We start from the raw sequence: 26,208 nt of genomic DNA on the forward strand, positions 1-26,208 counted from the left end.
ATGGCGAATTTTCTTTCACCCATCCCCATGGCACAACCAAGAGTGATACAAATGGCATAGATCTTACCCGTGGTTGGCCTTCATGGGCTTTAAGCCGTTGGCACTCACTGCTGCCCGCGTAATATTTGGAGAATCACTGATACAGTAGTCTTATGCATGGTTGGCCTTCATGGGCTTTGATCCGCTGGCACTCACTGCTAGCCATATAATATTTGGAGAATCAACGTTGCTTTTTATTGCTCGCAGGGGCTTTTTCTGTTGCTTCCCCCATGTTGCTCATGTTGCCATGTAAGTCTTATGCATAATTGGAGATAATCAGCGATACTTTTTTATTGCTTCCCCCATGTTGCCCACGTTGCCATGTGAGTAACCACGATGGGTCTTTTTAAAATCAACGCCACGTCTCTTTTTCTTGAAGGAGCAATGTTTAACCTTATTGTAGAAGGCAACGGCTATTTGTGCTTGGTATAACCCTAGACGTTGTTACCCTGCTAGCCATTTTTCATCCAGAGTGTCTAACTCCTAGCTTCGACCCCATAGACTTATGAGTAGGGGGTAGCTTTTGTCGCTGTTCAATGAGTCGTTCGGTAAGCCCCCAAAGCTTCTTGTAGATTTTCACCCCAGTCGCGCTCATTTTCTATGACGATTTTCTTCAGAATTCTTACTATCGTCTTATTAAAAGCTTCCGGCAATCCATTCGCTGACTGATAATAAGGCATAAAAACGGAATGTTGAATTCCAAATTTTTGGCGAAGTTTTTCATATTTCTATTCTTTAAAGGGTTGCCTATTATCAGTAATAATTCTTTTCGAAATCCTATGTCGATATATGATTGCATGGCAGATAAAATTGGCGACATCCTTTTCCTTAACATTATGCGAAGCAACAGCTTCTGTCCATTTGGAGAAATAGTCTGTTGTCGCCAAAATATATTGACATTCTCGCGAAAATGGCAGATTAATGGAGCCAATGACATCCAATCCCCATGCCGCAAAGGGCCACGAAGCCACTAACTGATGTTGGTCTTCGAGTGGCAGATGTATGATGTCACCGTGTATCAGGCACTCATGACATCGCTTAGTGAAAGTTATCGCATGTTTAAAACATGGAGGGCCAATAATATCCCATGCAATGTATACGGTGAAATAGATTTCCACCAACCTGATGAGCTCAGCACTCTCCTGAATGGGCTTCCCATAACACATAATCGGCTTCTATTGTGTCTAAGCATCACAACGGCATTTCATTATAGGATCTTCTATATAACACTTCATCGTGCACAATAAATCTTTTCGACCTTTGTTTAACTTACAATTGCAACGATTGTTCTCCTGGTAAGATTCTGTACTTGAGAAAATCAATAATCGGCTATCACCAGTCATCAGTTGCAACCTCTAGGCAAGATATCTGCGGCACTTTCACAATTTCGCTTATAGCTCAAGTGATGGCAATAATCTTCGTTCTTCAATTGTCACCTAAAGAGGGCTCCGGGCAAGATAAGAGAATATCGCGTCCAAACTAGCAATGCATCTGCTTTTGCGTTTTCGTGTCAGAGCACATGCTTAATTTCAACGTTATGAAACCCATCTAATAATCGACGTGCCTGCATACAGTAGGGTAACAATTCCGTCTTTCGTATTTCGAATATGTAGTCAGCTGATTTATAACTAACTTGGAGTCCCCAAAGATTTGTAGAGCTTGAATTTTCATTTCTTGAGCTATTTCCAATCCAATAACGAGAGCATTATATTTAGCCTCATTATTTGTACATGTCACACTCAATGAGAAGGAATATGGCAACAAATCGCCGTGAGGATTAATAAAAACCACTCCGGCGCCTGCACTTGACGCCCGAGAAGCACCATCAAAATACATCTTCCAAGGCCTGGGTGGCTCAACTAGCAGCACTTGTTCGTCTGGCAACTCATCGGAAATCTCTTCACCGTCAGGAACTAGATGGGCTGCTAAAAAGTCTGTGACTACTTGCCCTATCACTGCCTTGGATGGCTCAATAAGTAATTGTAAATTTGAAAAGAAGCAGCATCCACTTGGCTAGCCTTCCAAACAACATCGGTCGTGTCATCAGGTACTTTATCAGATCTTCTCATAAGATTACCGTTATTTCATAAGACAAGCAATAATGCCGCAGTTTCTATACTGCAAAAATGAGGGCTAGGAATATTTCTCAATCGAAGAATAGTTATGCTCCACCACTATTAATGTTCTACTAAGGTAGTAGAGAACGTTTTCGTAACCTTGTTCATTGTCTTGAGCAAACAAAGCTCCCAAAGAACTTTCACATGTGGCGATGTACAAGACCAAAGGCCTGCGTTTCATAGGTGATGTTAACAACGGGGGTCGTTTCAATAGGTCTTTGATGGAATCAAACACATTTTGACATGCTTTGTGCCAAATGAACTCTATTCCCTTTTTCATGAGGTGGGCGAATGGCTAGCACCTTCCCACCAAGTTTGATATCAAGCGTTGCATATAGACTAATTTTCCTTGCAAGAGTTTCAATTCTCATAATGTTTTCTATGACGGCATTTCTTGGATTGCTCTAATCTTTCTCGGGTCGACTTCTATTCCCCGATGCCTGACAATAAACCAAAGGAACAAACTGGACGATACCCCCAATGCACACTTCGTCAGATTCATCTTCAATTATTTTTATGAGTTGACAAAAGACTGACGACCACTAAATTGTCGACATAGCATTCAACATGCTTATGCATCATGTCCTATAAAATATTCTGCATCACTCTCTGATATGTGGCCCCAGCATTTTTAAGCCCAAATGGCATGACATTGTAGCAATATATTCCCAAGGATGTTCTAAACGTTGTAGTTTATTTAGCCTCTGGCGCTATGCGTATTTGATTGTATCCAGCATATCCATCCATCAAGGACATAATTGAGTATTTCGTCGTACTGTCGATAAACAATTCTGTTATGGGCAGTGGGAAGTCATCTTTTGGGCATGCCTCATTTAGATCCCTGAAGACAACGCATACTCTGATATGTCCGCTCTTTTTCTTCATGGGCACGATATTAGAGATCCATCTGGGATATTTTACCTCTTATGAAGCCAACCTTAATCAATTTGCTTACTTCTTCCTCTATCAAACATATCAAGTCAGGATGGAAACGTCTATGTACTTGCTTGACTGGCTTCTTATCTTTAGAAACGTTGAGCTGATGCATTCCCACTATCGGTACTAAGCCAGGCATTTCCACATGTCTAAGCGAACACATCTTTATTCTTTTTCAATAATTCAACATACTAGTCTACCTCCTTTTCTAGCAGGCCGGTGCTTATGTATGTATTCTGAGGTTCATCCTTTGTTCCCAGGTTTATTTCTTTTAATTCATCGACGGTAGGCTGCCCTCCGTCTTCTATCTATATTGCCATTGTTTCGGGGTGCTTCACCTCTTCTTTATTACTTTCGCATGTCTCTAGGCTTGTTTCCTCGCTAACTTCCTGGCACGCGTAAGCCGTGTTCGCTTGTGAGCATGTAGGGGATGCCCCCAACTTGTAAAGCTTTTCCTGTTTTCTCTCACGGACACCAACTGAGATCTGTATACCTCTGTCATTGCCTAGCTATGTTGGTTCATCATAGTCGAACCCCATATCTTAAGTAATCTATCAGCTTGTAGGACTTTCTCTTTTCAAATTTTCTAGTAAGAGCTTTTCACTAGTCATTACACTGTCAACTTTTTCTTCCGTTTCTATTTCCGGCCAGGCATAAAACACTATTGGCCTCGGATTAGTGAAATTAGACTGCACATAGAATCTATTTGGCGAGGCAGGAAATGGTTTGCTCCTCTCCAGTCGTGGCGCAGGCACTACATAATTTGACTGCGGAATCTTCATATGATCTGGTGACAATAACACCAAAGGAGGTTGTCCTGGCTACCTCAAATGCTTCGAGACAAAGTAAAATTTCTTTTTCTTTACAGCTGCCACGCCTAACTCTTGGACCTTCGGCTGCCCTCTATTCTTTTCGTCGGACAGTTCAACTTGTGTGACTTTTCCTTTTAACATTTGGGCCTTACTATCTTTTAGCTTTGAATTTTCCCTATTCGATTTTTCATCTTTCTCCATGGCGAATTCTTCATAGTAACTTGCATCTGCAAAGAATGATTTTGCCACTGTTTATGGCTTCGTATCGGCCATTACCTTATATTGAAGGTCATTTCAACAGTATTTGAAGCACCGATGGAGCGTGGATGGCACGACGACGTACCGGTGTATCCAAGGACGCCCCAGAAGTAAATTATATGATGTCACTGCATCGATCACGTGGCATACAACATTTGCAACCAAGTACCCCATATCCAACACCAATGTAATTTGTCCCAATGCGCTTTAACCATCTTGATTAAATCCCTGAATCATCATCCCGCTGGTGCGCAAATGTAAACGGTGATACCCAAATTTACCAAGCATACTTAGCGGTAGTAAATTCACTGCAGAGCCATTATCCAGCATTATGTGCTTGACTTGTTTCTCACGGATGTGACCAGTGATCATGAGCAGTTTGTTATGTTCCTTTTCGCCTAACATTCAGTCATCATCAGAAAACGTGATAACGGACATACAATCGATCGCTTTCATTCTTTCGGACATGATGTCCTGTGCCGCATAGTCGTCTTCCTCTATTTCTGCATTTTCCATTTCGGTGAGCAACACTTGCCTCACCCCGTCGTCTAATAGTGCCAAAATCAACGTTTGGTGAAAGTCCCTGGATAGACGCAATGCATCATATATGCCTAGCCGAGCAAGGATCCTCTTGAAGTGGCTCACGACATCGTAAGTCACTTTTGTAGCTAGTGGGGACGTCACATGACGTTTCATCCCCCCGATTTTCTTCGTCACAGGATGATTCTACCCCGTGAATTATCTGGAGTCTTCCCTTGCGCTGTTATGAAACCTTGCTTTCTTGAAGGATTGGCTACCTTCTTCCCTGAGCGTAGCGTAACCACCACTGCTTCACGGGAGCTTTCTAACAGGGAACCGACTGCTCTATTGCCGATTTCATAGCGGTCACATTATAACTTTCTTAGCATCGTCCAAAACGCGTGAGAAACACATGTTTATCCAGCTCAATCCTTTCACCCTTTGCATCTTTATTATGTACAACGCGAAACACGCGCGCACAATACATGTTCCACATGGACACCACATTTGCTGTCATTTTTCTACTTCACTTCTTATCCTTGTCTATTACGATTTCACCCTAGTTCATCATTTTTTTAAGTATATTCTTAATAGTGTAGCAGCTTTCAGTCGGATGGCCGAGCATACGATGATTATGATAATAATTCTTTTCTTTTGTTTTCCTCACGTCTTCTGGGAGTTTCGGTTGGGGAAGATCGATTGTCCCTGCGGCCAATAGTTGATTCATCATGGGGAGTACATCTTCTTTCTCGAACGTGTATTCCTTATGATCATCGTATCGTCTACGCCACTTATTTGTCGTCCTTCCTGTGTACGACTTCTGCTCTCTCTTATGTCATCATTCTGCCTGATGTGGGGGTCTTCCCTCTTCCTTTCTCTGTCGGTAACATTTGCTGACACCCTACTCAAACCTTGGCATGTCGTCTCTGTCTGAAAAGTAGGCATTTTTTCTAGTCATAACTTTGAGAGCATGAACTTTAGTGGCAAGGTCACGGAAAGTCCGTATGTCGGCACTTGTCAAGCTGAATGCAAACCCTGCTTCCATAGAATTTAGGCACATCTTTGCTTGCTTTGATTCTCCTGCGAGTTGTCGACATGACGTGCCCAAGGTTTTCCATCAGTCATTGAACTTCTCGAACGGCTCACCTTCCCGCTATCGAACAGAAGCCAATTCAGTCAGGCTAACATCTCTATCTAATGAAAAGAAACTTGCCATGAAGGCATCCTGCATTTGATCCCAGGTATATATAGATTATGGCGACAAGGTCGAATACCATCTGAACACCTTTCCTATCAAAGATGACCCAAACAGTTGTAAACAGTACTGCAAGACTGTAGAAAAGTTTCCCATGGTGATGAAATGCATCAGGTGTTCCTCCGATGATACGTCTGAATTAAACTTTTGGAAGTCCGAATATTTGAAATTTGCAGGAAATGGTACATCTTCAATCTCACGGGGGTACGGAGTTCGAAAGCAAAACCTTCCTATATGCTCTGTCTCTTTCCATGAGAACGGCTTCAGCCACCACCTGCCGAATTTCATCTTGGATTACAGTGCGAATGGCAGGTACTGATCCATGCGACCCTACCCCCTGTGGTTGCATCCCTTTCACTTGTTGTTCGTCACCATTCAAGGCAGCCATCATGGGGAGGGGTAGTAACTTGGGCTACGTTGCGAGCCAATGTTGTCAATGCCTCTCTAAGGTGTCTACATTCTTCCATCAACTGTCTGTGCACGCGCCATCTCGCCTAAACGTTCATTCGTGGATAGCAGTTGGGTCTGGCTGATCCCCGCCATAAAAATTGTTGCCTTCTCACTTCTCTATCGCTCGGAGGCCGAAGGGGAGAAAGAGCAAGTCATTTTAGGGGAGCTCAAACAGAAAGAGCTGCTACTCGACTCATTAAGACTCTCGCATGGTCTTGGAGATTTTCATGATCCTGACCAGGACATGCTTGGTGTTGATGCTCATAACAAGGTTGGCGCAACAAATTTTGAAGACAATGGCCCACTGATTAGGACAGTTTTCCCTTCCTCTTTCTAGGGCCGCTGTGGAGCTACGACCAGTAGGGCAAGAAAGTCACGAGAAGTGAAGAGAATTGCTTCGGCCTCTCCAAAATAAAGTGGGGGTGGAGCTAATGCAGGATTGCGTCTTGCAATGTTGCGCGTAATCGGCCCCCTTACCACCTGTAATGGGATTGGGTCTTGTTGGAGAAGATCAAGTCTTCCCTCTTCTAGATGTCACCATTGTCCATTCTTCGTCGTCTTTTTGTGTTGTCGCCGAGGCAGAGATTACCCCCGACATTACCTACTACCATTTGTTTCTGGATAGTGATTGAACGCTGCCGGCATAGTCCACAGCGAACCCATTGGGTGTGAAATAGAAGACTACATTGATCGAAAGAGAAGTTATTGCAATTGTACAATAACAAAGGACCTAAATAACGAAATAAACTATTAGTTATTCATATTGAATCAAATTGTACTTTGTTTTAGAGATGAAGGGGGGATCTTCCCATCTAGAGTCGCCAATTTGGCGCCATTATGGGTCCAGTTGATGACAAGTGTTCTATAATTATCACATCGTTACTATTAAACATAGATATTCCAACCAGAGACTCTAGGTTCGATCCTCAACAGAGTCGCCATTTTGTTTCGACCAGAAACATGAGTTGGAGATTGGAATATCCACATTCAATAATAACAAACAAAAATCAATGAACAATCATCATCATTTTATTTCATTAGTCTGAATTCTTATTATATCCCTCAAATTGCGCTTGATTCTAAAACAAAATACACTTAATTGGTGTAATTAAAAATAGTTCAATTAATAATTTCGACAACATCTCAGCTTGTATAGTGTCCGTCGCAATGATAGAAGAGTTATACAGGTTTGAAACCCTTGCTTCGCACCGATATGCATAAGACACATGTATGGGAGAACAAATCCCTGATGAATTTGTAAAGTCGCATAACATATGGGATATTATGGACTCTTGTTGCAAGTCTTCTGCTCCTGGCATCTTCTTCTTTCCTTCCTCCCATGTAGACCCCGTAGGATACTTGAATGCCGCAACTCTTAGCTCTGAAAACCCCTGAATATCTCTCTAATCTCTCTGATGCTCCTTTCTTATTGGTGTCTCAAATGAGAGACGGAAGGGGTATTTATAAGCCTCCACACGTGTGAGCTGTCAAACCCACGCAGCTAAGTGTTATTGCGCGGTCACACAATATATCCCTGTTACGCGGTCGCGTAATAGGCTTCTATGCGAGCAAGACAGGCTCCCATTCTGCCAATCATCTAATAATCTTTCTTAGTTGCACGGTCGCGCAACTTATCTCTATTGCACGATCGCGGAACAGAAAAATATTGCACAAATCATCGTAATGACAGAAGAGTTGTGCGGGTTTGAAACCCTTGCTTCGCGCTGGTATGCATAAGACACGTGCATGGGAGAACAAATCCCTGACGAATCTGTAAAGTTGAATAACATATGGGATATTGGGGACTCTTGTTGCGTGGCCGCGTGACAGGCCAGCCTTCTGCTCTTTGCATCTTCCTCTTTCCTTCCTACCGTGGTACACCCCACGGGATACCTGAATGCTGCAACTCTTGCTCTGAAAACTCCTGAATGTCTCTCTGATATCTTTGATGCTCCTTTCTTACTGGTGTCTCAAATGACAGAGTGAAGGGGTATTTATAGGCCTCCACACGTGTGAGTTGCCAAACTTGTGCAGTAAAGTGCTATTGCGTAGTCGCACAACAGGCTTCTGTGCGAGTTAGACAGTCTCCCCTTCTGCCAGTCATCCAACAATCCTTTCTTAGTTGCACTGCCACGGAAATTCTCTGTTATGCGGTCACGCAACTTATCTCTATTGCGCGGTCGCGCAACAGAGCAATCTTGCACAAATCATCTTTTCTGTACTCCAACAACATTAGCAGATGATACATCAACCCACGTATTTGGGTTGGATATTGCCTATCCTGCTATGTCACTTTCACCAACAGCAGTACTTTTACATTCATAAATTTCCTTTTAAGTTTATCATCAGTGAGTAGACTAGCCAAATCTCTAAATTGTTGTCATGTTTTATCTTTCTTATTGTCAATTCCAGGAATTAAAGAGGGCAACAATGATTGGTAGAGGGCATGAAGTAGATAAACTCTACTATCTTAATCATGGACTAACTGGAGGTGCTATGCAAGCAGAAGTCTCCACATTAGTGGCAATCTAGGCTTTGGTCATCCATCTTTTAGTTTGAAAAGTCTAGTCCAGTCATTCTCACATGTGTTTAAGTTAGAACGTAAGGCTTGTGTGTTGACCAAGCACCATAGTCATTTCTTCCTTATGTTGACAAAATGAGTGATGAACTTTTTTATTTAGTGATTCGGATATTTGGAGTCTAGTTCATTTTACTAGTTTATCAACTTTCAAGTACTCTGTTATATTTGTGGGTGATTACCCTGGAATGACTTGGTTATAATTTGATGAAAAACATTAGAAGCATTTTATTATTTTAAAGAATTTCATATCGAAGTTCAAACACAATTTAATACTAAGGTGTGTGTTCTATAAGAATTAAGGAGACATCCAGAACTACACTAACTATCATGGGATAAAACTTAATGATCCATACTATGAAACTTTGGGAGAGTATTTGAGCAAAGACTATGGCCTGTGATGAAAGTATTAGAAAATCATTTTTGTTTCACGACTAGGAGGTCTACCATCAAAGCTATTTCCTACCCAGGCAATTAATGGAGAAATATATGGAGAGGAGGGAAGGATTTCCACATGGACTTTAGTAACTTAAAGAAAGCATGCAAAGGGTCCCTCCAGAGTTAATTCGGTGGGAGTTGGGAAAGAAAGGAGCTTTAAGAGGTTATATGGACATGATTAAGGACATGAATGAGGGTGGGTTAACACAAGTGAGGACCACTAGTGGAGAAACAAGTGAGTTCCCAGTTACTATCAGCATGCACCAAGGGTGAAGCGTGCCAAAACAATTACAAAACGGTAATAACACACCGCTTTACGTGATTCAGAGTTGAATCAAGCACCTGAAAAGAAAAACACGGCAACGGCTGTTATGGGAAGTCGTAATGGTCACCTCCTAAAACCAAAAGGAAAAACCAAAAAAAAAGGCTTAAATGGAGTCTCTTCTTTTTTCTTTTGCTTCTTGTATCTTCTTCAAGAAAAAAAAATGCATACCTAAGGCTAGATGGAATCTTCTCTCTCTCTCTCTCTCTCTCTCTCTCTCTCGTAAGGCTAGATGGAATCTTCTCTCTCTCTCTCTCTCTCTCTCTCTCTCTAAAAGATTGCCACAACGTGGCTTCTTTATCTCCAACTATTTAAAAGATGGTCCAACCGGTTGGACTATAAGTGATGTAGAGCGGGCCGCGGACACTTTCATGTCCAAGATGGACCAAAGAAGGCCTGATCAGAGGCAGAAGTGATCCAGACCGTCAAAATCTTAAAACAGACATATCTAGCAAACCGGAATGAGTTATTCGACGTACTATATATGATTTTGGGGTAGGATAAGCTACTTTAGCCAACCAACCTGGCCATGCCAGGTTGCCCACGCCAAATTTGTGAGATTCCATCAAATCGATTGTCGAAAATCCTTTTTAATTTCATTTTTACTATTTAGTTTTAGTTCGATCATAACTCTTTATCCTTTGAGCTTTAAGAGTTGTGTCCAACATGAAAAGTGCTTCGAAAAATTAGGAGAATAACATGGTTAAACCAAATAGGACATTTACTATAAATAGTAATTTTACTATTCATAGTAAGTCATGAATTTTAAGGAGTTTGATTCTGAAACTTCTTCCAAGGTTTGGTATCACTATTTGAAGGGTTGTAAATTCGCTTTTATCATCAATCAATCAAATTTCGAATTTCTAGAATTTATTTTTATTTTCTTATATTCCCTCGTGGATTCTAGCTATCTCTGTGAGGAGTCCAGAGAAGCTCCGTGGATTCGAAGTAGTTATCCCCTTGAGGAAGACACTGATCAACCTCATCACGTTCATCCCTGCATCAATTGGTGTTAGAGCGAGCACCCCCCCTCATGCCGATGGCAAATAACAACGGTATGGACCAAAATTAGTGATTCAAGGATACGTTATCTTTCGGAAAGAATGGAAGCTTTCCACCGGGAGAGTCAATTGACCATACAAGGGTTGCAAGCAACCCCCAACCGTCTTGCAGATACGCTAATTCTGCCCCGAGCCCAAGGCGATGCTCGATCGTCCAAGGTTGTTGTATGGCACAACCCAAATTTTCGCAGAGCACCACCCGATGATGGTGAATCACAGACCACCACTTTGATCATGAGAAAGTCGTTGTACAAACAAAGGTGGAGATAGATTTACAGTGGCACAACATCTTTTGAACTAGGTGCACTGTAAACCAAAAAGTCGGTAATGTGATCATCAATGTCAGGAGCAGTGAGAATCTCATGTTGAAAATAATGGTGGAAAAGCTACAACTGAAAACAGAAAGCACCCATCTCCGTACACAATTGGATGGATCAAGGAGGCAAACAAAACAAAGGTAATCGAACAATCCATTGTCTCGTTTTTAATTGGTAAAAAATATAAGGACCAAGTACTTTGTGACATGGTCGACATGATAGCTCATCACATGTTACTTCGTCGGTCATGGCAATATAATGTTAATGCTACGCATAGAGGCCGGGACAACGTATTTATATTTATTAAAGATAGTAGAAAGTTTATCCTCATCCCTATGGGAACAGAGAACCAACCTAAGACTTCTAAAGTTGAGGAACGATTTCTCTTAACCGAACATAATTTTATTAAACAATCTAAGGAGACAGGAGATGTAGATGCATTAGTTGAAAAGGAAAATCGGCCTAATTCCCTAAGGATTTGAAATCAATGTTGCAGGAGTTCAAGGCAATTGTGCTCGATGAACTCCCCAAGGAATTTCCTCCCATACGAGATATACAAAACCACATTGATCTTCTCTCAGGGAAAATCGGCCTAATTCCCCACATTATCAAAAAGAATGCGAGATCTTACAGGCACAAGTGAAGGAACTGATCCATACTAGTCAAGTCACGGAGAGCATGAGTACATATATTGTGTCAGCTCAAGAACCAAATGCAAAGTACAAGAAAAAGGCGGATAAACAACGACGCCAGAAATTATTTGAGTATCATGAGTGAAGTCCTTAAAGTAACTCGAGGATGAGTCTTTTCCAAGTGGAGGGGTCTGATGTAGGATGTGGCAACAATACATTCCTAGCATGGTTGGACCAAAAGAAGGTGAACCGTAAATTGGCCATTACTTTTGATTTGAGTATCGTTACGGGGCGCACAACCTATCAATCTTTACTGCAACGGGTCATCCAACGGGCCCTGTCTCAAGCGAAGTTTGCATTCAACAACATGGGGAACTGCTCGACAAGGAAGTCTCCATTCGAGATTGTTTATGGTCGAGTGCCTCGCCACACACTTGACTTAGTCCCCTTGCCCAAGCTTCCGGGCATGAGCATTGTAGAAGAAAACATGGCGGACAGAATCATGGGCATTCATGCGGAGGTGCAACCCAAGTTGCATGACTCGAACAACAAGTACAAGGAGTAAGCCGACAAGCATCGGCGACAAAAGGTTTTCAAGGTGGGCGACCAACTTATGGTCCATCTACGCAAGGAGAGATTTCCGAATGGGACTTTCAACAAGTTGAAGAACAAGAAGATTGGATTGGTATCGATCCTCTAAAAGATCAATGACAACGCTTACGTTGTTGATCTTCCGAATGACATGGAGATCTCGCGTACTTTCAATGCCTCGAACCTGACCGAGTATTATGAACCGAAGCAGGATGAGTTCTTTTGAAGTGGAGGGGACTGATGTAGAGCGGGTCGTGGGCACTTTCATGTCCAAGATGGACCAAAGAAGGCCTGATCGGAGGTGGAAGTGATCCAAACCATCAGAACCTTAAAACAGGCATATCTCGCAAATCGGAATGAGTTATTCGACGTACCTTATATGATTTTGGGGTAGGGGAAGCTACTTTAGCCAACCAACTCGGTCATGCCAGGTTTCCCACACCAAATTTGCGAGATTCATCAGATCGGCGGTCAAAAATCCTTTTTTATTTCGTTTTTACTATTTATAGTAAGTTTTAGTTCGATTAGAACTCTTGATCCTTTGAGCTTTAGGAGTTGTGTCCAACATGAAAAGTGCTTCGAAAAATTAGGAGAATAACGTGGTTAAACCAAAAAGGACACTTGCCATAAATAGTAAATTTACTATTTATAGTAAGTCACGAATTTTAGGGAGTTTGAGTTGAAGTTTGATTCTGAAACTTCTTCCAAGGTTTGGCATCACTATTTCAAGGGTTGTAAATTCGTTTTTATCATCAATCAATCAATTTTTGAATTTCTAGAATTTATTTTTATTTTCTTATATTCCCTCGTGGATTTGAGGTATCTCTGTGAGGAGTCCAGAGAAGCTCCGTGGATTCGGAGTAGTTATCCCCTTGAGGAAGATGGTGATCGACCTCATCACATTCATCCCTGCGTCAGTAAGTTACGGTCCAACAGCGGATAACTTCAATCTTTTGTGTGTCAGAAATCCAATCCATCCAACTAGTTGGCCCCATCATGAGGATCACTTTTTTGCAAAACTTAGGCATTGAATGGACCACACTTGTATTGTTTTGCTATTTGTCAATGAGTAGAAAAAAAATTCCATGGTATGGCCCACCTGATGAGTAGATATGGAAGATTTTTGCACTACGTGACCAACTTTTCGGGGCCAATCTCACGTGCACTTAAATTGGAAGTTACTTGATGGGAGAATCGTCACTTGTGGTCATAACCGTTTATTTGCAAACACTTATTTATTGAAATAGGACCATTGGATATTTTTAATTCTTCAACTTACAATAAAAGTCCATCAATTTTGATAGTTAGATGATGAAATAAGCATAATTTGGTGCCAATTGTATTAGTGAGATGAATGTCATTGATTGTATGAATTTCAGGCTAATTTAGGGGCATTCAAGTGGTCCCCTAAATTGGCGACGTGAATCACCCAAACTAATTTTTTCCCTTAAAATTTATTAGGGAGAATAATGTCAAATGCATAGGGATATGCATTAGTGGGATGGGTCGGGGGCATTTGGGAGGGTTCCCCAAATAGGAAATATTATTCATTCAAATTTAATTTTAACTTTTTCTAAAAATTACTTGGGAAAAATGATGTCAAATGCTAGGATATTTGCATTATTGGGATGAGTGCAATAGTTTATATGAATTTTGGGCTAACTTTTGTGAATCTAAGTTGTTCAAGTTAATAAAATTATCAAACAAGCCATGGCCATAGTTCTAAATATCTATATCGTATCGGCCGATACGGGAATATCGTATCCATATCGGCTCCATACGATACACGATACAGGGCCGTATCAGCCGTATCGGAAACGGCTGTGTCGTATTGGTCTGTATCCTTATATCGGTACCAATATTTGGTATCCGTATCGATCAAACCAATATGGGTTAAAAAAAAGGCCCCAAACCGACCATTTTTTTCTTGAAAAAATTGTAATAAACAATCTCTTAAGTGATTTTCAATAACATTTCCATCAATATGGAGGATTAAAACAGCTTGATTCAAGTGGATTTGAAGAAACGAAGGTTCTAGGATCGATTTTGATAAAATCAAAAAAATGTGAAAAAATCTTTTCTTTTTTTGTTTATTTACGTTCAATCCTTTTAAATCACCATTTTACACCTAGATCTACCAAACGATAGTTGATTTGCAGATTGATTTCATGTATTTTGGGTTTTTTTTTTCTTCTTTTTGGTATTTACGCTCGATTTATTGTATTTTTCAAATTTTCCTTTTTTCTCTTTTGGAATCTCATCACAAATCTTGCATGGGGGGTCATTTCCGATCAGATCTACACCAAATCTAATTGAACCTTTTTAGTTTTTTTTTTTTGTATTTATACTCAATTTTTGGAATCTGATCGCAGATCTTGCATAGGGGACAATTTCTGATCAGATCTACACTAGATTTTTATCAGAACTTTTTAGTTTTTATATATATATATATATATATATATATATATATATATATATATATATATATATATATATATATATATTATATAGTTTTTATATATATGAATTTCCATATATATATATATATATATATATAATCATGAAATGTGATGCCCCTATGGGTATTTCCGATCAAATCTACACTAGATCTGATCTGGGTTTTCAGTTTTTAAAAAAAATATATTATATTGATTTTTCTAATATTTCAAACAACATATATTTTTATTTTTTTTGAAATAAGTTGAAATGTAATGAATTGAAGGGGGGGGAGGGTGGTGTATTTCCATCAGTTCTGGTGATTTGGGATGTTGCTGGGAAAATAAAAAAATTTGTTGGATTTTTAAGATTTTTTTAATCTTTTTGTCAATTGTAACTTGTAAGTAACTAATAATGCATGATTAATTGTTTAAAGCTATAGATCTACAAATTTTGCCCATGAATTGATTAAAAGTTGTTATTTTCGTTTTTATTTTTTTTCTATTTTGGATCAATTTCAGACATATATCAATAGTTTATACATAATAATAATACTAATGATAATAATTCAACACCAGTACTCACAGTAGGTTAACCCGCCAGGACAACATTCTTATCGAAGAATGGTCTGATACACCGTTGAATTCATGTTCAAGACACACAAAAAAAATGATAGATTCATGATTATCTCATTTTTTTTCCTATTTTTCTTATATCTTTTCATATTTTTTTGCTCCAAAAAAAATCTGACCAATACAGGCCGATACAGCCCCAATACCAATACAGGACACCGTATCGTATCATTTTTTCCATCAGGATAATATGGCAGCCGATACCGTCGTTCAGAACCATGATCGTGGCAATATTCTTACCAAAGAGTGGACCATTACACCATCATAAATATCTTAAAAACCATAAAAGAATACATATTTGGAGTCCTCTCAATATTCTAGTTTTTTTTTACATTTTTTTTTGGATTTTTTCTTTTTAAAAAATGACATTTATGCCCCCGTTATGACCGCTAAGGTCGTCATGTGTATCGGATTCAATGGGCACCGTTATGCCCACCGAAACCAATATAACATGCTTAGACCAAGGGTCAAAATGTGACAGGGGAGAGATTGAGACCATTCTTCATTAATATTGCTCAGAGGATATGGAGTGCAATTTTATTTTATTTTTTTAGAAGTGAAAACGATTAATTAGTTAATATTGCTTATGAAGAAATTTTCGAAAATGACCACTTTCAATACCTTACGTCAATAATACATGAGAGTGGAGAGATTGAGAAAGATGTTGCCCATAGAATTGTCGAAAGAAGAACAGTGCCGATTAAGAGTGAGTTAGTACAAGTTGAAGATTCTAAAAGGGCAAGGGAAAGGCCTAAACGGATGGGGAAGGAGGTCACAAGAAAAGACTTGATAACCTATGGCCTAACTGAAGGAATGGTCCTTGATAGAGTGCAATGGAGGAACAAGATTCATGTAGCTGAACCAATTAATTGGGATAAGATTGGATGATGATGATGATGATTTTCCTCGTGTGTTAGTTTTCTTTCCTTTTTAGCATTGTTTTGAGGGTACTAAACTATACTTCATGAGAGTCATTAACACTAACATTGCAACATGCATTACTCCAAAGTAGGCACAAGTTGTCTCAAATAAACAAGCATTACTATCCAATTTATAACAGATTTCATCACAAGACGATGAATAAAAGAAAAGGTTAGGGAGGAGAAACAATAATTGGAATTCCACAGTAGCTGAAGGCAGCTCAAAGCAGATAGTACAATAATTGGCATAAGCTAACATGAATATATAAATAATAATAATAATAATAATAATAATAAAATAGAAAGAAGGCTGGTCTACTTGTCAATGGATAGGTCCTTTAGCATCCTAGCTTTCATGACCCGCAACAATACATAGAACCCTCTCCTTAAGCTTTTGAATGGTCTGCATATGGTCAGAAATATGAAAAAAGATTAATTCATTGAATGGCACCCAGCACACAATCACCATCAATTGACGATTCAATAATGCTCACCAAAGAAGACATCTTTGTCCATTTGCGAGTTGTATCTACAGCGTCCTTGAGGTGAGAAAAACCTCGAAGGTCATAACTGATGGAATAGGTAGAATTTTCTGTTGCCTCAGCTACCCAAAGATCATTCATTGGGTCCCTTGCTTGCTTGACCAGATTACAAAAGCCAGCCTACAGGAGATTTGTGTAAGTGTGGTCTTCATCAAATGATGAAACTACTAGGTGGGGAAAATACATGGGCACTTAACCATAACAAAAAGAAAGAATGCCTAACGTTTCAGAAGAATTTAAAATAGCAAGATCCTTGCTTGAGTAACCATCATCTCTATTTATATTGAGGTACCAATCGTAGAAGCTAATACCTGATCCTCCATGGGTATGGGTGCAAGATCCTTAACAGATATGACTTGGCTGTGCCTAAAATATTTATATTAGAAATATAGGAACACTTTTAAAAGAATTTTGATTGATAATAATATTTTAGTTTTAGCTACTTGTTGACAAAAATATTTTAATTTTAACAACTATTTGAAATATAAGAAGTATCTATTCCTGCCCATGTAGGATGAGGAGAGCAGGATGAGTAGCTCTGCGTGAAGACTATAAATTTCTGAAATCGTATACTACTATTTTTATGGAATTTTCAAAAACAATGTCAAAATATTACCCAAAGCCATTTAGATAACAAATAGTATCAGGTCTATGTTCAAAACATTCACAAATTTTTTATGTGACCTTTGTAACTCAAACATAGAATATGCAGTGCTAGACACATCATCTAACTTGCGAAACCCAACACCAACACATCCATATAGGCATTCTGTCAACTAAAGATATAACAATAATGACTGTTCATATACGTAAAGGGATGACAACTCCTGGAATAACTAATGGCTCCATTTTTTATACAACATAAATGGCAATTGTGAATTGTAGATATATGAAGGGAATAAAAGGGAGAAAGAAGTCAAGTGAGGAAGGAGCAAATTTTATAATTCCTCTCCTCTTAGAATGCTTATAATGATAGTAGACTACGAAGGATAAAGCACAAATTCACTCTAATGAAATCTAAAAGATATATAACCAAACTCTTTAGTTATGGTGCTCTGAAAGAGAATAGAATTGTGCTCAATTAATAGTAATAGTACACCACAGGTGCACACACAACTGTATATACCATAACTACCCCTCAAGCTGGTGCATGGATGTCATACATTGCCAAGCTTGCCAATAATAATCTTCAAGCAATAATCAACCTCTAAATGTTTGGTCCATTCATGAAAGACCGGATTGGAAGCAATGTAAATAGCACCGCTACATAGTGTGTAGCGCACGCCACATAGCATAGCATAGCCTACATGCCACATAGCGTGTCAAAAATGCATTTTTCCCTTGTTTTTCCCCCATTGGGTACACAACGTAGCATATTATGTGTAGTGTATGTTGTTACGTTATAAAGTACTGTTTTATTTTTAAATGTAAACAGATTTTCAATGGTGTTAGTTAATCGATTTATGTAAAATGGTGGTGACCAATACTTCTCACACGTGGCAATGATGTAGAGCTATCCAGACCATCCAAATACCGGGTCCTATTTTAGACAATCTTAACCATCTATAAATGGGCTCGATGTGTGTGGCTGGCCATATTGTAAATGGTGTGGAACTCACATTTTAAAGAAATGACTTCACTTAAGAGGTTTAGAAAGAGGGATTCTTTCGAAAGCCCTGATGGTCAACGCAAGTTCCCGTTCGATTCCAAATCCAACTTTTCGTTTCTCTCGATCTACAAAGCTGTTGAAGAAGAGATTTTGCTGATGAATCGACCTTGCAAGAAGATCGATTTGCTTTATTCTAACTATTTATCATATTTTTCCTATTTTTAATCAAAAAATAGAAGTATCGTGAAGGTTACATTACATTCTATAAAGGGTTGAACGCTACACACTATTTAAAACACTAAGATAGTGACTTTTTATTTTACACACACCCACACCACACGCACTCACACACCCACCCACACCACATGGGCACTCGATTCCTGAATCTCAGTGTTGAAACAGAGTCTGTCACTTTGTCTAACACTGATGCATGGATTGGGACGTGACTAAGATAGCAGCTTAAGTGTCACAATGTGAAGGAATGCAGTAAGATGTTCCAATGCCATATCCTGAAGAATTGATTTAACACAAAGCCAGTGCCTGGTACTCGGTATTGGCAGAGAATGAGTGAAAACAAATTGTTTCATACCTTTCCACATAACTAGATTATCTCCCACAAAAGTACAATATCACATGGTCAATCAACAATTAGAATGGATTGATGCGACAGCATCATTGAGAGTGGGGCCCACCCATTTAAACACCCCCAACTCTCTCTCTCTCTCTCTCTCTCTCTCTCTCTCTCTCTCTCTCTCTCTCTCTCTCTCTCTCTCTCTGTGTGTGTGTGTGTGTATCTATTTTGTAATGTTAGTCCCCTCCCCCTCTCTATAAATATAGTATTGCATGGGGAAAAAATGCAAAAGTGTATTTTTTTTTCCCTTTTTGTGAGGTATTTTGATCATCTTTGAGAGTGAGAGAGTCCTTTTGTGTTTGGGTGAGTAAATCCCTAACCTTGGGTGAGTGAATCCCCAAGCCATCTATAGTGTATTTTTACCCCTATTTTCAATCAAAGCAATCTTCTTCTTCTTCTTCTTCTTTTTTCCTCTCGACCATTTGCTTGAACATTTTCTATTTTCTTGCCTATTGAATCGATATCATTTGGTATTAGAGCAAGTCGATCTTCAGGTTGCGAAGACGAGGCCAACGGTATTGTATGGCTCCACTCGAAGATGTCCATGTGCATGCTAAAGTGGAAGATTTAAAACAAGCCAAGAACCACCTTCAGCATACAATGAAAGAGGTTTTGCATAGGCTACCCGATCAAAGCCTCAGGAATGAACAAATGGAACCTACTCAATGTTGTTAAATCGCATAAGCGATTGTATGTCATCCAACCTATGCGATCGCACAACTTTTTTTAAAAATTTTTAAAAATAAAAATGAAAATGAAAAAATAAATAAAGGAAATTTTAGGAAAATTTTGTTTTTTTCCCATAAGGACTTAACTACTCCCATCAATTTTCAAAGTGTAATATTACCTATACTATCAAGTTATTAATAACTTTTTTAAAAAAATACCAACAACAGAACAGCTTATTAATAAAAACTAAATACTTTTATTGATAAACAAAATCTACGAAGTACAAACTTTAGTTTTACTATAAACATTGTTCCCTCTCCCAATGTGGCACATCACCACCACCATCGTCGTCGTCGTCGTCAGAGTCAACTCCTTCAATGTACACTTCATCTTCTTTTGTTTCTTCATCATTTGTCCACACAAGTTGCTCATCCATGTCTAATATGCAAGCATCTTCTTCTACTTCTTCAATCTCAAAATCATCGTTTTCTCCTTGACTATTAGGCGCAAGCCTCGTGCTACTGCTCGCCCCTCTAGCTCCTCTCTCCGTTGTTGAGAACCTTTGTCAAGTGTCGATCCATAAGCGACGTCTTCAACTTAGGTGATGAGGACATCTCACGCACATGCACGCCCCCCCTACGCACATATGCAAGGAGGAGGGCCCCACCATCGATCTAGATCGATGACGACATCCAGGGTTAAAAGGCTGCGTTTTGGTTCGTTGGAGTGGACCTGATAGTCATGTGAATCCCACAATGGGTTCTCATGATTGTGGCCCACTATCCTAAGTAATCTAGTACTTTGGGTTTTGCTTATTATTGTTATTAGGAATATCATGGACGGTTTAGATTGCTTTGATTAGTTGTTATTTTTTATTACTTCGTTGCCAAGTAATAAGTTGCGCGTATGGCGCGAGTTTTAGGGTATAGGGTTTTATTATAAATAGACACCCCTTGTAGTCTTTTTAATTCAATGAAGATTAATAAAATTGCTGCGTTTTTCTGCTACTCTAAATTTCTGAGTTATGGAGATTCAATTGGGTACGAAACCCTCCCTTCCTCGAAGGCTTGACTACCGTGGTGCGAAGCCATACCTATCCTGATTCGCCCCCACCTCCTTCCATCCATATTTTTCTTCTCCTATAATCATCTACGCTTCAAATCCATCTTTTATTACAGCTGTTTTTCTCTCTACAGCAGATTTCCAGAATCTGGCCCTGCAAAAGAGCTGAAACTTCGGCAGAGCACCATGCACAAACAGTACATCGGATCGAGCTAAAATTTTAGGGTTTTGGAGTCCACCCCTAGCCGACGAGGGCCAAACTGGCCCTTTTCTAAATAGTGGGCCCCACACACGTGCGGCTAGGATCACACACATGTGCGTCTGGGCCATTACTGCGGTCCACACATGCGGTACTACTCTGGTTCGTCTCTCTCCTCTCTTTCACTCCTCTTTCACCCAAAATCTCTAAACATAACCCTACATTATTCAAATCCCCAATTTTATGCCCTTTCTTCAACCTTAGGGTTCCCCGAATTGAAATTTCTAAATCCCTTGGATTGGGGGAATTATTTCTGTGCATGTGTGGATGAATTTACCCTCCCTTGATTCTTGTTTAATCTATAATTTTGATTGATCCGGCCCTAGCATGTGTAGGCCTGGACCCGCATAGATTCCCCTTGCTTGAATGATTGAACTTTTGTGTGAGATGTGAAATTTTTATGTGATTGTTTCTAAATTAGTATGATCTAAAGCCTGAGATCTTGCATATCATATTTAATTTTCATGTCCTGCATCATTAGGCTTATGTAAGGGCTCGCCGGCAAGAATTGTATGCTTTGTCTCCACAAGCTACTCACTATTTGCCTCCAAATCATATAGGCTAATATGATCATAAAATTCAGGCTTTTCTTGCCTAGCCTACAATATTCCCTGCTGTTTCTGGTCGTTGAGTTTCTTTTATTCGAGGCGATTTCTTCTTCTTCTTTTTTTGTGAATCTGCATTAACGTTTAGAATGTGTAATATTAGCAATTTAACAATGAAATTTGAAACTTGAAGTAAATTATAGAACTTTAAGTTGTAAAACTCACCAACTCGAATTTACTCAGTTGCGCTCGCAACCGCTTGAAGAACATGTAAGGCCATGAATTCTCATGGCTATCTTATGTAGCGATGGATCCCTCCTAATCAGGTCAACTCCATATATAGACCACCAGTCAGCTGTGCAAATAAGTTTTAAGTTAGACACTTTCTCAGGTCTCACTTAGACTTCTTATATTGTAAGTTGTAGAACTTCATGGAATTGCATATTCATATGTTTAATAACAATCTCTTGACCAAATCCCTGCAATTTTCTGGTACAAGATCGACTCCTGAGAAATTTTACCTTGTTCTTCATTGTCTAGAACCATTCTTTCTAAAACATCTAGAAATCCGACCATATCGAACGCGTATGTCGCAGTCCAATATGCGGATGCAGAGAATATGGCCAAATTAAGGATGTAGGCAGCCAAATACAAATGGGATGAAATTTGGCTGCCCCATCTAGCATCTATAATATTTAGAATGGGTTGTTAATCACGTTCTTTATATTTGAAGTGTTCCATTATTTTGTTTCTAGCCCACTCCATCATAGATACAGCCTATGGATGGCTTTTCATCACTATCCACCAATCACAACATACTTACTATGGGTTCCGATGATTTTAAGACCTTTACCACTTGAGTAGAAAGAATGGTTTGTTAGACTAACTTTTATCCACCCTTCTTTGACCATGGTCCATTATTCCAATCGGCCGACACTACAAAGGACCTAAATTCAAGTTTCTTTGAATGTAATCTTTGTGATGTTAAAAAAGTAAATGTGAATCGGGTCATGGCGGGACGAAGCAAGTTGCACCCAAGGTGGCTTTTCATGTTATGGAGAAGAAGAGCATGTTTGTACATAGAACCCGTGATTCTCCTAGCCGTAGCAATTACTTTGAAATATAACCAACCTATATCTTCTAATATTAAATCGACACAATGTACCGCATATGGTGTCCAACATAAACGTCGCCTCTTCTCCATATGTTGGAGACTAGCAGCTGCATAATTAGTTGCACTGTCCATGATAACTTCAACACCACAAATCAATTTGAAACTTGAAAGTCTTGAACTCTCGAACTCTTGATTCTCTTAGATCTAGATTCTAGAATCTTGATGTAAATGATCACACTCTTAAATCTCGAATCTTATAAACTACAAACTACAAACTAGAAATAAACTAGAAAATTAGAAATAAACTAGAAACTTTAAAGTAGTACAAACTAGAAAGTACAAGTATACAATTACAAATTCACAATTTAGAAATTACAACGAAACAAAATGGAAAACTTTGTTGTTGGGTGACTTGAATCTTGAGTGTGTGCGCTTGCCACTTGAGAGTTGAGACTTGACTTGACTCTTAAGTTATTGAGTCTCTTGAGTTGAGTCTTGACTCTTGATAAATGATGATTATAGTGAAACAGATCAAGAATAGATCACACAACACAAGTTAGAATAGAGATTAGAAATTAATTAGAATAAGATATTAGAATGGTGAATAGAAGAGAACAGAAGATAGAAAGAGATGGAGTGATTCTTCTTATTGCTTCTTGATCTTGAATCCTTAATTCTTGCCTTCAACTTCAAGTGAAAATAAATTGTAAAGAATAAAGATAAGAGAAATTATGAAAGAGTTTAAGAAAGAATGAGGGCTTTAGAATGATGTATGAGAGCAAGAGAGTGTGTATTGAGAGTTTTAGTGAGTATATGTTGCAAATGGAGGGGGAAGTGTCTTTTTAAAGGCAAAACTTCCGAAAGGAAAAAAAAAAAAAAGAAGTTAATGTATGCAATCGCATATGACAACATTGAACCACCTCACATATGGGTCAACCATTCGATGTTCCCAACAATGTTCAAAATATCAGTATCGCGCAATGTATCGCACCCTTGGGATAAAGATACGTATCGGTTATCGCACGGGATATATCGTTTGTATCGCGTAATTTATCGCACCTTTTGAGAAACATTGGGGAAATGGTTGAATTTTTCAATGAAACTTCAGGGATTATTGAAAAAAGACCTTAATACACACTTTTAAATCATAAAGTCTCAGAAAAGAAGTGCACATAATAGGTTTCCTTTGTATAGGTCCTAAGCTATGCATTGTCCGATTGAACTAAGACAAATATATTCAGTATCCACCCCGTCTATCTGTTTTTCCAAATCATTTTAAGACATTATCCAAAACATGAAGCAGATCCAATAATCGGGTAGACCATATCATAGGAAACAATTGTGATTTACCATTAGTAGGCCACAAAAGTTTTGGATCAAGCTGATAATAGTTTTTTCTCTTCATTCAAACTTATGTGAAGTTATCAGCAAATTGGATGCCTAATAAAATATAGGAAAAATTAAGGTGTACCCTAAGAAGTTTTTAATGGTACCTTGTTCAACTACCATTGTTCCCTTAAGTATGGTCCACCTCATAATTGGATCTTCTTAATTATTGGGATCATGCTGTAAAATGATCTGAAAAAATGGACGGATAGAGTGGATAAAATACATGAATTATCTGATAAAATGGATGGACGGAGTGGATAAAATACATGCATTATAGTGGGCCCCACAAAGTTTACAAAGTACACTGCTCATTATGCCTTCCCACCACACTAGGAATACAAGCGCTGATAGACGATGATTTCTTGCGAAGTTCCTACGATCGAAACCTATGTGGGGCCCACTGTGATGTTTGTAAGAAATCCACCCCCTCCATCCGTTTTTTGAGCTCATTTTAGAACTTGAGAGAAAAAGTGAGCAGGATCCAAGGGTAAAGTGGGCCGCACTAAAGGAAAAGGTGGGTAGGGAAATTTCTACCATTGAAACCTCCCTAGGGTCGACAGTGGTGTTTACATGCCATCCATACCGTTCATGACGTCATTCCTACTGGGATGAATTGAAAATACAAATATTAGACTGATTCAAAACTTTTGTGGCCCCGCGAATATTTCAAGTGTGGACGATTAATCCTCATGTTTTCAGCGCACTTGAATATCATATCCTGCTCATTTTTTACCCCACGTCCTAAAATGATCTCACAAAACAAATGGACGAAGGGGATTCCTCACAAACATCATAGTAGGCCCCACCTAAGGTTTCAAGCGCATCTACGCAGGAACTTCCTTCGAAAAGGCTTTTGCGGGAAATCTGCATTCGGCACTGATGCTCCTCAAGCTCGAGTTGAACTAACGTTTCAAAGTTACATGGCCCAACAATAATGTATTTATTATATCTACACCGTTCATGAATTTGGAGAAATCATTTTATATCATAAACTCAAAAATGAGTAATATCCAAAGCTCAAGTGGACCACACCACAAATACCAATGGGGACTGATTCTCACCGTTAAAACATTCGTAAGGCCCACCATAACGTTTCTTTTCCATCCAATCTATTAATTAGGTCACATAGACCTGGATGAAGAGGAAAAATAAATATCATATTGATCCAAAACTTTTGTGACCCCCAAAAGGGTTTCAATGGTGGACGTTCAACCTCCCACTGTTGTTTGCAGTGTGGTCCACTTGATCATTGGATCTGTCTTATTTTTCGGCTAAAGCCTTATGAAGAGCTCGCCAAATGGACAAACGGTCTAGATATAACACATACCTCATGATAGGACCCACAGAGCTTGGTGACGTCAACACACTAGTAAGCTCGGTGGTGCACGGTACTCCATTTCCTTAAAAAGGGGGCTCGGGCGCCCCTTTTTTTAAACAGAGAGGTTCCGTAAGGCTAGAACCCTAAATTTCAACCAAATCTCACGTATCAGCTAGGATTTCGACAGATTTCTCTCCAAAATCGGAGATTTTATTTGCAGTAACCTATGAACAGTGCTTTAACTCGAATGGCCCACCAAATGGAAGCTTCTGATCATGGAGATCGCTTCTCCAGGTACCGAAATCCATCCTCTGGCTTTTTTATTTCCAATTTTTTTGGATAATGACACTATCTCGAACATGTTGTGCCGTAAAGGCCGTTACGTAAAGGTAACGGTGGCAACCGTTACACGTTACAGGGTCGTAATGGCCGTAACAGTCGTTATGAAAAAAATGACCCTTAATTGCTGTTAACGGTAAGTTACATTCCCTATAAAGGCCATAATAGCCCCATAATGGTCTATTACGAGACATATACAGGTTTTTCATACTTCTAATCAACATTATGAGGCATATACAGGTTTTTTGGGTTTTTTTCAATAAATAAACAAATATAACAAAAAAGAGACCGTAACGGCCGTTACGAGGCCATAACAACATTTATGCCTCGTATCGTAAAGGTAACGGTGGTGGCCGTTACAGCCACCATTACCGTTACGGAACACATTGATCCCGAACGATATTTGGCATAAGTTTTT

General features: G+C 39.2%; 1 protein-coding gene across 16 annotated transcripts in view; it reads right to left on the reverse strand.

The window, feature by feature from the left end:
* LOC131223922 (protein BREAST CANCER SUSCEPTIBILITY 2 homolog B-like) overlaps window positions 1-26,208 on the reverse strand; it is a 117,489-nt gene that overhangs the window by 22,571 nt on the left and 68,710 nt on the right. For 5 of the 16 annotated variants that reach the window (XR_009160772.1, XR_009160775.1, XR_009160771.1 and 2 more), the window contains 2 exons: window positions 16,808-16,975; window positions 16,633-16,716 (listed from right to left, as the gene is read on the reverse strand). The exons of 9 other annotated variants lie outside the window; for them this stretch is intronic. Coding sequence is in view for 2 of the 7 variants with exons in the window: in XM_058219504.1 (XP_058075487.1) it covers window positions 16,660-16,716; window positions 16,808-16,975 (225 nt within the window). In the remaining 5 variants the exon portion in view is untranslated. Of the gene's footprint in view, window positions 1-16,632; window positions 16,717-16,807; window positions 16,976-17,166; window positions 17,222-21,855; window positions 21,986-26,208 lie in introns of those variants that run through there. 2 more of the 16 variants (XM_058219512.1, XR_009160774.1) reach the window with 2 other exon arrangements.

This window comes from Magnolia sinica, chromosome 13 (assembly GCF_029962835.1).
Source record: "Magnolia sinica isolate HGM2019 chromosome 13, MsV1, whole genome shotgun sequence".
Classification (NCBI taxonomy): Eukaryota; Viridiplantae; Streptophyta; class Magnoliopsida; order Magnoliales; family Magnoliaceae; genus Magnolia; species Magnolia sinica.